The sequence below is a fragment of the Ovis canadensis genome, chromosome 7 (assembly GCF_042477335.2).
Source record: "Ovis canadensis isolate MfBH-ARS-UI-01 breed Bighorn chromosome 7, ARS-UI_OviCan_v2, whole genome shotgun sequence".
Taxonomy (NCBI): Eukaryota; Metazoa; Chordata; class Mammalia; order Artiodactyla; family Bovidae; genus Ovis; species Ovis canadensis.
Window position 1 is genome coordinate 98,991,625 of NC_091251.1, and position 13,479 is coordinate 99,005,103.

Genomic DNA, 13,479 nt, shown 5'->3' on the forward strand with positions numbered 1-13,479 from the left:
AGAGGCGCGCGGAAGAAGGTCGGGACCTGAGACAGAAGTGAGGATCAGGGCGGGGAGCCAGAAACCCCGGGGCAGCCGGGGCGGCGGGGTCGGGGGTCAGCACCCAAGGAGTGATTGGCGGGCGTGTGCTGAAGGCTGAAGAGCCGCCGGGGGCACAGCAGCTCGGTCACTACCACCGGGGCTGATCTAAGAAAGGAAGCGGGCAGGAACTAAGGCATTTCGAAAACAGAAGTAGAAAATAATCTCGAGCGAAGGGCAAGCTCGGAGGATGGCAGCGGCCAGGATGGGGGGTGCTGGGCGCAGGAGGGTCGCGGCTCGGGCAGGAGCCGAGGCAGGGGCTCCGCGCGCGAAGGGGCTCCCCCCAGGCCGGTCCGCTCCTCCGGGCATCGCGGGACGGAGCTCGCCCGAGCCTCGCGCCGAAGCGCGGGGCCCCGAGGCCGGCGGCACGCACCCGCCGGCGCCCGGCCTTGCGTACCTGAGGCAGCCGCCTGGCTCCCCTCCACTCCCGGGCCGTCCCCGAGGCCGCGCGCCGGCCCTCGGCGGGCTGCGGGGCTCCAAACGCCCGGCCCCTCAGCAGCCCGCGGGTCCGACATCTGCAGCCCGCGCCCGCAGCGCCTCTGCCGCTCGCAGCCGGGAGCTCCGGAAACAGCCGAAGGCCGAGCTCCGCCGCGAAGAGCCGAGCGGAGCCCGCGGGCCGGAAGGGGCAGCGAGCCGGGCCTCGCGCCCTCGCGGGAGCTCTGGTCAGCGGAGGCTGGCGACCCGGGCTCGGGGGGAGGGGGGAGGAGTTCAGTTCAGTCAGCCATGGCAGATTTTTAGTCAGTGCTTGAAAGAACAAACAAAACCCCGGGAGGGGGAAGATTCCTTGAGACCTGGCCGGAAGTCGTGGTCTCCATAGAGACGCTATCGGAAGTTGGAGTTGCTAGGTGGCCTGGGCGCGACGGCTCATCTGCGTCATGGCTGAAGTCCCAGAGGATTACGATTCCCCCTCTGACGAAAATGAAGACCTGAACACTGAGAGACCGAAACTTCAGTTTCTTCAGATGACCGAAGATATCGAACCAGGCAGCGTGGCAGAGGCAGGCCCAGAGATTCCTGTAGAGATTGACCAAGAGCCACAGCCAGAGTCAGAGGAAGAGGCCTTCAAAGAGAAGACATCAGAGAGTGCTAAAGATGTGCCTCCGCACCTAAAACCAACCTGGACGTCCGAGGAAGAGGTTCCCCACAAGTCCAGGATAGACCTTTTCAGCGGGGTTGAGCTAAAGATTCCCCTAGAGGTAAAATCAGAGACTTTTGGACAGACAGAAAGAGAGCTTTTCAAGGATTTGCAAATCCCTGTGGACAGAAAACCTGAGGAACCAGAGGAGGAAGCCAAACCGGATGTACCTGAGTATGTACCCATAGAAGAGAGCAAACCAGAGGTTCCAGAGGAGTCACTGAGAGAGCAATATGAAAAGACAGGTCTAGAACCTACAGAGCCGACCAAACCAGAATCTCCAAGTGAGAAACCAAGAAAATCAATTGAAGAGGCAGATCAACAGCCACCAAATGTGGCCACATCAGATAATCCAGAGGAAATACAAAGTAAGTCACCTACAGAGAAAAGGACAGAGTCACCTGAGCAGGCCAAACCAGAGTTTCCAGAAGAGAAACCAAGTACGGCTACCGAGGAAACACAAGAAAAAACTCCAGAGCCACTAGAAGAGATGGAATCAGAGTTTTCTGAGGAAAAGTCAAGAAAACCAATTGAGGAAACAGTTAGAGAGCCATCAGGAAAGACCACACCAGAAGTTCAGGAGGAGACAGCAAGTAAGTCAACTGCAGAGAAAGTTCTAGAGCCACCAGAGGACACCAAACCAGCAGATCAAAAAGATAAGCAGAAAAGGTCAACCGAGGAGACAGATCTAACACCATCAGGGAAGTTCAGATTAGAGGAGACACTAAGAAAGTCAACTGAGGAGAAAGGTCCAGAGCCCCCAGAACAAACTAAAGCAGAGTTTCCAAAGAAAGAACCAGAGAAAACTGAAGAAACAGGTCAAGTGCCACCACAGATGATCAAACCAAAGGTACAAGAGAAGACACAAACAGAGCCAACTAGGGAGATAGATTTAGAGTTATTGGATAAAACCAAACAACTACTTAGAAGAGAGACACCTGTAGAATTTGACAAGGAAGATAGGCCAGAAGCAATCAAATTTAAACATTCTGTCAACGGGGATGAGCCTGAGTACTCTGACTATCCAATAGGAAAGTTGTTAATAAAAGAAACTAAAGTTTCAAAAGACTCTGTATTAGAGCCTTTTCCAACAAGTGAAGTAGACTCAGTGAATACAGCTTATGAGTTTTCTAAAGAACTCCAAAATCTGTTCCAGCTTTCTGATACCAATTATGAATTCTACTCCTTTTTCTCTGAGTCTCAGAGGGATTTGAAAGAGTCCTCTGGTGAAAAGCAAGATCTGTCCCTAGAGTCACTGAAACAGGTATATAAAGATAGAGACACCCAGCCAGAAAAAAACTCTGATCTACAATTTGAGTATCTTCAATGGAGCCCAGAAAAAGTTGCCAAGTGGATTTGCCAGCTAGGCTTCCCTCAATACAAGGTACACAAAAATGTTATTTTTGTGTGTATTACATACTCTCATTCCTTCACTTCTTATTCCTCTGTCCTTACCTGAGATTTTGCATCTTCACTGGAAGAAGTGTAGGACAGGCATGGACGATGGTAGAGGTAACTTGGATTTTAATTTTGGCCTTTCCACTGATATATACATATATTCATATATTGGGAGATGAGGGAAAGGTTATATTTGTTTTTCCTATTCATCACAGTGATTATACTTCTTTACAATCCTTGAATAAAGACTAATTTACGTAGGCTTCTTTTCATAGAAATCTGTATTCCTAAAAAGATTTCATCCGTGGTAGATTTTTTTGGTTTGGGTTTTTTTTAAAGCTTAAAAAAAAAACTATTTTTTGGCTCCACTGGGTCTTCATTGCGGCTCATGAGCTTGGTAACTGCTCCATGGCGTGTGAGATCCCAACTCCCTAACCAGAGATGGAACCTGCATCCATCCCCCACACCAGAAGGCAGGCTCCCAACCACTGGATGGACTACAAGGGAAGTCCCTGAGGTAGGCTTTTTGGTACTTTGTTTTTATTAGCAGCTCCCTTAACTTGAACTTGTATTGTTAGTCTTAGTATCTATCCCAAATGTGTTATATGTATTGTGATCACCCACCAGTACTAATTTTTAGAGCCAATTAACCAAGACTAGTTTTCTTTTTAAAATGGAGTGAATCCTCTTATTTCACTGCCAACTATGTTCTTAAGTGTAGTCGCTCAGTCGTGTCCAACTCTTTGCAACCCCATGGACTGTAGGCCACCAGGCTCCTCTGTCCATGGGATTCTCCAGGCAAGAATACTGGAGTGGGTTGCCATTTCCTTCTCCAGGGGATCTTCCCTACCCAGGGATCGAACCTGGGTCTTCTGCATCACAGGCAGATGCTTTACCCTCTGAGCCTTAGGCTACTACAAACAACACAAGATCTGAAATCTTTGGTACTTCTGTACTTAAAAATGTAGTTCAGGTAAGAAAGAAGCACTGGTTGTATCATACCCCCAAAAAAATAATAATAAGCAGCAGTATGAAATTTAATCAAGAGTTTAAAATATGTAGGATTATTAGGACTATTAAAATTATTTTTTCTCAGTACTGCACTAGCAACAAACATGATTTATTTATCCCTCCCTCCTTGCTTCTTTCCTTCCTTCCCTCCTCCCTTTGTCTTTCCTGCTTTTTCTTCCTGTATTTGCCATCCATCTTTTCAGTAATGTTCTCATTGTACTGACAGGAGTGTTTTACCACAAACTTCATCAGTGGCCGAAAACTCATACATATAAACTGCTCAAACCTCCCTCAGATGGGGATAACAGATTTTGAGGACATGAAGGTGAGTTGTGTATGGTTTCCTAACAGAGCACTGCAGCAGTACTACCATCTATCTCAAACCAACCTCCTTTTATTCCAACCTGGCCTTTGATTTTTTTCCAGTGGTGCTATCATACTCTTAGTCCCCCAGGCTCAAAGTGGTTGCTTCCACTCTTTCCTTTCATTCCCCACAAAGATCTCAAGAACTATCTCTCCTCCTATAGCATCTGGTTTTCTCCATTCCCACTTGTTCAGACCTTTATCAGACCTTTACTAGAATATACACAACATTCCAGTAGCCTGCTTTTAGCTTCTGTCTATAGTCCCTTTGGGGGCTTTGCAGGTGGTGCTAGTGGTAAAGAATCCACCTGCCAATACACAAGACACAAGAGACAGGGGTTCAGTCCCTGGGTTGGGAAGATCCCCTGGAGGAGGGCATGGTGACCCAGTCCAGGAATCTTGCCTGGAGAATCCCATGGACAGAGGAGCCTGGTGGGCTCACAATAGGGTCACAATAGAGTTGGACACAACTGAAGCAATGTAGCACAGCACAGGCCCTTTGGATTCAAGGGCCCTGATTGTAGACTGCCACTTTCCAACCATTTACACAGTATTCTCCTCAGAAGCCTTCTTTAGATAGTCTCAACTCCTTAGCTTCACTGTGGTGGGCTTCCCTTGTGGCTCAGGTGGTGAAGAATCCTCTAGCAATGCGAGAATCCTGGGTTCAATCCCTGGGTTGAAAAGATTCCCCTGGAGGAGGGCTTGGCAACCCACTCCAGTGTTCTTGCCTGGAGAATCCCATGGACAGAGGAGCCTGGCTGGCTACAGTCCATGGGGTTGCAAAGAGTTGGACACGACTGACTGACTAAGCACACACACAACTCCTTAGCTTAGGATTCAGGATCCTCCACAAGTGTTCTCCCACCACCATGAATCTCCTGCTCCAGCCTCACAGGTCAAGCTCACACCCTTGCAAACCTGTCTCATGCATTCCCTCCGATTAATATATCCTTGCTTAATACCCCCTACCCCTGCATGACTACTATGAATCTTAGTCATCCTTCATGACCCCAGTCAATTCTCATCTCCCCAGGAAATTTTTCCCTATCTTCCCAGCCCATAGTAGCCTCACCTCCAAAGCTGTCCTGCATTTTATGTCTCTAACACCCATATGGCACTAAAAAAAAAAAACCATATGCATTTTGCTTGCTCTACTCCCTAGCTTTGAAACAAGTTACATTAACCTCTCTGGACCTCAGTTTCCTAAGATCTCTCCAGCACCAACAGTCCATGATTATCTTTGCGTAACAGTACCCTTTGCTTCAATACCTTCCATCTCAACATACCAGTGGTTTCATTTATTACACTTTTGCCCGTAAATGCTCTGCCTCAGTGGTTCTCAATCTTGGATAGGCTTTGGAATCAAATGAGATTTAAAAAAAAAAAAAAGATTCTGGGGTTCCAGGCTGCAGAGCTTTTGATTCATTAGGTCTCTGGTAGGCCCTGGAATTTGTTCCCTAGGTGATTCCTTTTTTCTTTTCTTTTTCCCCACCCAAGGGGAATTTGGTGAGTTTTATTTCTTTTTTGGCCACGCCACATGGCTTGCAGGATCTGAGTTCCCTGGCCAAGGATTAAACCCAAGTTCTCATCAGCAATAGCACAGAGTACTAACCACTGGACTGCCAAGGAGTTTCCCCCTAGGTAACTCTTGATCAGTCCTTAGAACTATATAATTCCATAAGTCATATGATTTAGAAAGTAAGAAAATTATCCTTGTTAATATATAAAGTCCTTTTTCTGACAACAAGATATAAAGAAATCCTTTAAATTGTTAAATACATAGTCCTAAGTGAACATTTAGTCTCTTGTACTCTATCAATAGCTATCCTAAGTTTTTACTGTATGTTGGATACCATACATCCATCACTTCATTTAATCCCCATTTACAGAAGAGAAAACTGAGGCCAGAAAGGTGAAGCAACTTACACAAAATCATTCAGATAATAAGAGCCAGGATTCAAATATATTCTGTGTAATATCCCAATCCATGCTCTATTTAAACCACTACATTATATTGCCTCTTTTTTTAATATTGCCTCTTTAAATGAATAATTTTGTAACTGTGAACCCACATATACATAATATAGAAAAGGGAAACTTACTTCAGATTATTAATTACAATCATGCTTTTTGTAGCTACCAACTACTACCAGGTAAATATCTTATCCTTTTTATGTTCAAAGATAATACAACCATTTTTATGAGCTCTAATTTCTACTTATGTATATCATGTACTCAATTTTCTAAATAAGGAACAGAAATGCGAAAGTTTTGCAAAAATGCACTAGTACAATAACTTGTAATATAAATTCCTAAAACATTTAAATACCAGAAACTTCAACTTTTCATCATGAGAAAGTGTTAAGAGTCTGCCAAGTCATTTTGCTTTCCTTGACATTTTCATTCCAAAAGTACAATATCAATGTGAATAATAAAAATTCTAATTATGCTTTCTCTAGTCTTACAAGAAGCAAGAGGTCTTAAATATCTTCTGAAATCCTCAATAGTAAATGATGAACCCAGTAGTCTCTCCTTATATTCCAAGAAGTTTGAATAAGCAAATTTTGGAATACTTATTATCAAAGTCAGTAGACAAATATGGCCTCTCCTTGAAATCACTAGGGTAAGAAAGATCAATATATTCATACAGGTATGTTAGATAAGCTTTGCTTGATAGGTCCACATAAAAAAAGTTAATTATACACTATGATACAGGTAACTTTTTAGAGATCAAACGTGACCTTAAGCATACCACAGATACCTTCCTTACTGATATACTAAGCGTTTGTTACCCCACCATTGTAATTATAACACTAGTACAGTACATCCGCAATTCTATCTCATAACAACACTTGAGCAATGTAGTTATCTTTTTCTTGCCAACTCTCAATTATCATCATTCACAGGTGTTAGAGATTGGGAGGAGTCAGGACAGGTTGCTTGAGTGTACAGAATTTTGGACATGGCTGCCAAGAAATTGGATCACATGTAAACTGTGCTTCCCATTTATAAGTGAAGTGAAGTCGCTCAGTCATGTAGGACTCTTTGTGACCCCATGGATTATAGCCTGCTAGGCTCCTCTGTCTGTGGAATTCTCCAGGCAAGAATACTGGAGTGGGTTGCCATTTCCTTCTCCAGGGGATCTTCCTGACCCACGGATCGAACCCAGGTCTCCCACATTGCAGGCAGACGCTTTACCATCTGAGCCACCAGGGAAGCCCCATTTATAAGTCTTGCAGTTAATTCATGGCCAGTTTCTGTTCTCTTCAGCTTTCTTTTACTTTCATAATTTTGCAACTACTCATTCTTCCCCTACAGAAATAACTCACCTTTCCCTTTGTCCTTCCTAGGACCAGAGAAGAGCTAAATGTATAGGTTAGACTGGGAGGAGCGGAAAAGAAAAGAAGCACTAATTATTCTTCTTCTCTGGCCAGGGGAGCTCTGGAAACTGCTCTCCTGTGTTTCCCATTTGTAGTGATGCACTCGTTTGGTAAAAAGGAGAAAATATTTCTGTATTGTCCTTTTCTTGTCCCTACTTATTCTAGGGACAAGCTATTAATAGACAAGATAGCACTGTGTTTACTTTAGCTTTCTGTCTTAAAAAAATATTTCTCAAAATATTTTCAACCATTCACTTCAAGTGAACAAAAGATAACAGATAACTCTGTGACAAATATTTGTAGAAGAACAGATGAATTGCACATTCCTTTTATATCCCTGATTGTATATTTGTTTCAAAGTAGAACCTTATTAGCTTTATTATAATCTCAGCAATTTTACTACACCTGCCTTGTTGCAAGCTGCTTAAATAGCACAACTCATGTCACAAACAACATGTCAGCAATTGTCACTAAATGAAAAACAAATTTTTTAATTTTCAAATAATTTTAGTTTTACAGAACAGTTGCAAAGATAGTACAGAGAGTTCCCATATACTCTTAACCCTGTTTCCCCTAGTGTTAACATCTTATGTAAGCAGGATACCTTTATCAAAACAAAGAAATTAACATCAGCACAGAACTATTAAACAAACTATGGACTTTATGCAGACTTGTACAGTTCTCCCACTGATGTCCTTTTCTCATTCCAAGATCCAGCTGGAGATTGCATTTAGCTGTCCTGTTTCCTTGGTCTTCTCCAATATAGGACAATTTCCTGATCTTTCTTTGTCTTTCATTACCTTGACACTTTGAAGAGTAGTAGCCTGGTATTTTGGAGAAGGCGATGGCACCCCACTCCAGCACTCTTGCCTGGAAAATCCCATGGACGGAAGAGCCTGGTGGGCCGCAGTCCATGGGGTCGCTAGGAGTCGGACACGACTGAGCGACTTCACTTTTACTTCTCACTTTCATGCACTGGAGAAGGAAATGGCAACCCACTCCAGTGTTCTTGCCTGGAGAATCCCAGGGATGGGGGAGCCTGGTAGGCTGCCGTCTATGGGGTCGCACAGAGTCGGACACGACTGAAGTGACTTAGCAGCAGCAGCAGCAGCAGCAGCAGCCTGGTATTTTGTAGATTTCCCTCAGTTTGTCTCGTTTCCCATGAAATTATGCTTTGTGGGGAAACCATCACATAAATGATGATATCATTTAATCATAGCAGGGAGTACATGCCATTGACATGATCTATTATTGGAGATGTTAACTTTGATCACTGGGTTAAGGTGGTGTCTGCAAATTTCTTCACCACAGTTACTGTGTTTCTCTTTCATATTCTCTTCATCAAAAGTGAGTTACTGAGTCCAGCCCACAGTCAAAGGGAGGAGAATTAAGCTCCCCCCGTCCTAGAGGGAGTGAAGAATCTGCAGGCAATGTGGGAGACCTGGGTTCCATTCCTGGGTTGGGAAGATCCCCGGAGAAGGGCATGGCAAACCACTCCAGTATGCTTGCCTGGAGAATCCCCATGGACAGAGGAGCCTGGTGGACCATAGTCCATGGGGTTGCAGAGTTGGACACAACTGAGCAACTCAGCACAGCACAGCACAGACCTAGAGTAAATACCACAAGTATTAAACATACTGGGGGAGGTAGTTTGAGGCTATGCAAATTACCTGTTTCACCTTAAAGCTTTGCCCAATAACTTTAGCATTCATCAGTGTATCTTCCCTGCATCAGTTATTACTGTTATTCTAACGATGATTCCCTATTTCTCCATTCCTTCCACATTTCATTGGAACTCAGCTTAAGGGACTCCCCTGTGTTTGTCTTTTGAATCTTGAAACCTCAGTGGCCGCAGAACTCAATTAGTATTCCCACCGGGAGTGCAAGGCAATGATATAGACTCTGTCCTTTACCTACGACCACCCCTAGAGTCTGAACAACTCCAATTTAAGTCAGATTTGAGAAGAAAGCTATCTTATCTAAAGTGCACTTTCTGGGCCGTTTTGCATCAGACTTAGAAATATTTGTGGTGTGAATTTCACAGTCTTGTAACTATGGCCAGTATTTTTAAACACATGCAGATTCATTCCACGTACTCCTTTGACTGTGTTCGAGCAGCAGTCTCATGGACTACATTCTCACCCAGAGGCAGAATATGAATTCAAATAGCAATGTTATAGCAGACCTACAATTAAAACTAGACTCTGAAAGCGCAATGACAGTTTAATCGAGCATAGCAAGTGGCAGGGTACTCAGTGAATACAAACTGTATTTTAGAGACATTGAAAATTCTGGCAAAAGTATTTTTTAAAAATACACAAGTATAAGCACTAATGCATTTTAACTGGAATTTTAATGTCTGCTTTTTAGTGTGAGATTTATTTCCAGTCCAATGCATTGAATACCTATTTGAGTAATGATTTTTTTCTTAGTTGATTATTAACTGAGCCCCTTATAGACAAGTTATTTATTAACCTTCCTAGAGAAAGTCATGACTCCTAATCTGAACATATTATCTGTTCATATCATTGGTCAGACTGCTCGGCCAAAAAAAAGAGAAACGAACCCATCTGTGCCTATGTGATCCAAGGGCCTAGAAACATCTTTAAGTAGAAAGATAAATCATGTGATGTTTCTCTTAAGAAATGTGTTTTGATAATGCCAGGGTGGGAAGCCTTTCAGTGTATTCATGGTTTTATTTCCTCACAGAACTAGCTTGAGGGGTTAGCATTCAAGAGGTCTATGAGACTAAGTAAAACTTAACTTGATTATAGTTGTGTTTTCAGGAAATTCCCATTAAAAAGCTATCTTTGCATTACAGGTAATTTCTCGGCATACCCGGAAGCTGCTGGGAATTGAAGAGCCGTTATTCACACGCTCCATCCGCCTTCCCTACAGAGACAATATTGGCTTATTTTTAGAGCGAAAAGGTCATAGTGGAGTTACGTCTGATTCCTTGACCTTGTCTGAATTTGTGCGAGAAGCAGGATTACAGGATTATGCTCCACGGGTGACCACCCTTAAAAATGACGCAGCATTATAGTCCATTGACCTGTAGGGCAAGCTGGTTCACGTAACTTGAAAATCAAACTAAATTATGTGAGGGAGAAATGAGGCATTTCTGTGTTTTCTTTCTCCTCTTCACTCAGAATCAGAGTTTGAACCGCTGGTCCATTCCTAGCTCTGCCACTGACTCACAGCGTCCTCCCTTTATTTATGTTTCAACTTCGCCCCTTGTTAAAACAAAGATAGCAATAGCTCTCTTTCTGGGTAACTGTAAGACTTCCTGATAAATTCTACTACTTCATCTGGTTTTGGAACACATTGGGAAAACATAACTGAAAATAAAATCACCTGCCAACTCAGATAATCCCAGATAAGTATTGAATCAGCATTAAATCAGACTGTGATGCACATTACAGGCAGGTCGCTAAAGAGATTGCTGAGACAAGGACCTCTCACCTTTTTATAGAGCCAGGCAGATATGATCCATTCTTGACATGTTAACTGTCTGTATCCAAAAGAAATTAAAACTTTTCATATCTTTGTGACAAACAGAAAGTTACTACCTGGAGCCAAGTCCTTAGGCTAAACTCCCAGTGTCAGGAAGACAAAGTGCCCCTGAAATGTTCACATTTCAAAGTGGCTCCAACAGCCCTGCCCCCAGAAGACCATCCTGGGATGGAAAACTGGCAGAAGGTTTACTCAGTTTTAAAAAAATATTAGCATACATCTCCAAAACAGAGAAAAAGGATTAAAATTACAAGTTTTAACAGAAAATGTTTTGTGAAAAAGTGGGGGTGGGGGAGTTCTCTTTCCTTTTCGGCTTCAGAGAACAAACAATTTAAAATATCTTTTTAGATTTGTATTTACCTGTTAAAACAGCATGGCTTATAGAAGTATCACAGACCATGGATTAGGTCTGGGATTTGTCTACAAGGCTTTCTATGCGGCACCACCAGACTTTTATAAAATGAAATACAGACCAGTGGCTACACATGACTGGACTGCTCACAAGAAATTAAAAATACTTTTTGTTGCTTGAATGACTCCGATTCCTTTGATAGACTTTAACTTCCCTTTCTCTTCCCAGGGACACTTCTTAATCCTAAAAACCACTGTACCCTATCCAGTTCCTTACACCTGAATGAATATTCAAAGGAATCCTTTTTTATTTTTCCCAGTGAGAGAAAGAACAGTGCCTCAATTTAGCTTTCATACCAAGAATATTAATGTTTGATGATGAACCTAATCTTTTCCCCACAATTTTATCAAACTAAATTTTATCTTGGACCATTTAAGATAGTACCACTGAGTCTTCTTGGCTCACAAGCATGCAAAAGAGAAAAAAGTAAATGATTAACCTAAGACCATGGTGGTTTCCATGTACAGTGAATAGCTTTGTTCGAAAGTACTTTCAGTTCAGTTCAGTTCAGTCACTCAGTCGTGTCCGACTCTTTGCGACCCCATGAATCGCAGCACGCCACGCCTCCCTGTCCATCACCAACTCCCGGAGTTCACTCAGACTCACGTCCATTGAGTCAGTGATGCCATCCAGCCATCTCATTCTCTGTCGTCCCCTTCTCCTCCTGCGCCTAATCCCTCCCAGCATCAGAGTCTTCTCCGATGAGTCAACTCTTCACATGAGGTGGCCAAAGTACTGGAGTTTCAACTTTAGCATCATTCCCTCCAAAGAAATCCCAGGGCTGATCTCCTTCAGAATGGACTGGTTGGATCTCTTGCAGTCCAAGGGACTCTCAAGAGTCTTCTCCAACACCACAGTTCAAAAGCATCAATTCTTCGGTGCTCAGCCTTCTTCACAGTCCAACTCTCACAGGAAAAACCAGTGACCACAGGAAAAACCATAGCCTTGACTAGACGGACCTTAGTCGGCAAAGTAATGTCTCCACTTTTGAATATGCTATCTAGGTTGGTGATAACTTTCCTTCCAAGGAGTAAGCGTCTTTTAATTTCATGGCTGCAATCACCATCTGCGGTGATTTTGGAGCCCCCCAAAATAAAGTCTGACACTGTTTCCCCATCTATTTCCCATGGAGTGATGAGACCGGATGCCATGATGTTAGTTTTCTGAATGTTGAGCTTTAAGCCACCTTTTTCACTCTCCTCTTTCACTTTCATCAAGAGGCTCTTTAGCTCCTCTTCACTTTCTGCCATAAGGGTGGTGTCATCTGCATATCTGAGGTTATTGATATTTCTCCTGGCAATCTTGATTCCAGCTTGTGTTTCTTCCAGTCCAGTGTTTCTCATGATGTACTCTGCATATAAGTTAAATAAGCAGGGTGACAATATACAGCCTCAAAAGTACTTTAGCATTTGGCTAACAATAGTTCTGTTTAGTGACAGCATAGTCACCACCATCCTTTCTCAACTTGATTGTTACTAATACTGTTTTCTATTCTGATTAACATAAAGTAATTGCAAAACTTGAAATAAATCTGAACTGTGCTGTGCTTAGTTGCTCATTCGTGTCTGACTCTTTGTGACCCCCTGGATTGTAGTCCACCAGGCTCCTCTGTCCATGGGGATTCTCCAGGCAAGAATACTGTGATTGTTTACCACACATCTATCTTATTTTTCTATCCAAACTGTAGGAAAATCAAGGTGTTTCATTTGTTAGCTACATACTACTACAGGGAAAGAATGTAACTATGTACTGTAGCTACATATTGTAGTTACATACTGCTATAGGAATGTATATACTGTATAGAATGTAGTTACATACTGCTATAGGAAAAGAATGCTACAGAAAAAAGTATGTAATCATCTAATAATGACAGTATAGTGCCGGGGTCCTGCTCTGGCTTGGATCCAGGGTATCCGAAGTGTGATGGCATTGGCAAAGAGAATGATTTAGAGAGAGATAAGGAAAGAATGTTGTAGATAAGAAAATAGAGGAGAGAAAGAGGCTGATATTCCTTGGTTTACATAGAAAGCCAATAAAACTCCGAGACAAGGAGTTTGCCCTGTTCACAGAGGCCACAGGTGCCCTCCCGGTCTCCCAAGGGAGTGAAGATGCAGAACATCTTCTCATTCAGGTCCTAGAAGTCCAGGTAGATAAGTGAACGCAGGGAGCCTCTATGCTCCAAGGGATCA

General features: G+C 43.1%; 2 protein-coding genes across 5 annotated transcripts in view; one reads left to right on the top strand and one right to left on the bottom strand.

Moving 5' to 3' along the window:
- The window catches only part of TMED8 (transmembrane p24 trafficking protein family member 8), a 31,221-nt gene extending 30,388 nt beyond the window's left edge, over window positions 1–833 (bottom strand). Inside the window, exon 1 of the mRNA XM_069597177.1 lies at window positions 476–833. Coding sequence (XP_069453278.1) covers window positions 476–593 — 118 coding nt within the window. The 5' untranslated portion in view covers window positions 594–833. The remainder of the gene's footprint in view (window positions 1–475) is intronic.
- Window positions 253–11,411, top strand: SAMD15 (sterile alpha motif domain containing 15). Of its 4 annotated transcripts, XM_069597174.1 has the most exons (3): window positions 253–2,597; window positions 3,849–3,947; window positions 10,187–11,411. In XM_069597174.1, the coding sequence occupies exons 1-3, from the start codon at window positions 954–956 to the stop codon at window positions 10,406–10,408; spliced, it is 1,965 nt and encodes a 654-aa protein (XP_069453275.1). In that variant the 5' UTR covers window positions 253–953; the 3' UTR covers window positions 10,409–11,411. The 4 variants fall into 4 exon arrangements, 2 of the variants coding, with proteins under 2 accessions (XP_069453275.1, XP_069453276.1); XR_011258369.1 differs by lacking the exons at window positions 3,849–3,947; window positions 10,187–11,411 and adding an exon at window positions 4,771–5,374 and having other exon boundaries at window positions 253–3,326; XR_011258370.1 differs by lacking the exons at window positions 3,849–3,947; window positions 10,187–11,411 and adding an exon at window positions 4,771–5,116 and having other exon boundaries at window positions 253–3,209.
- Window positions 11,412–13,479: the final 2,068 nt, after the last annotated feature.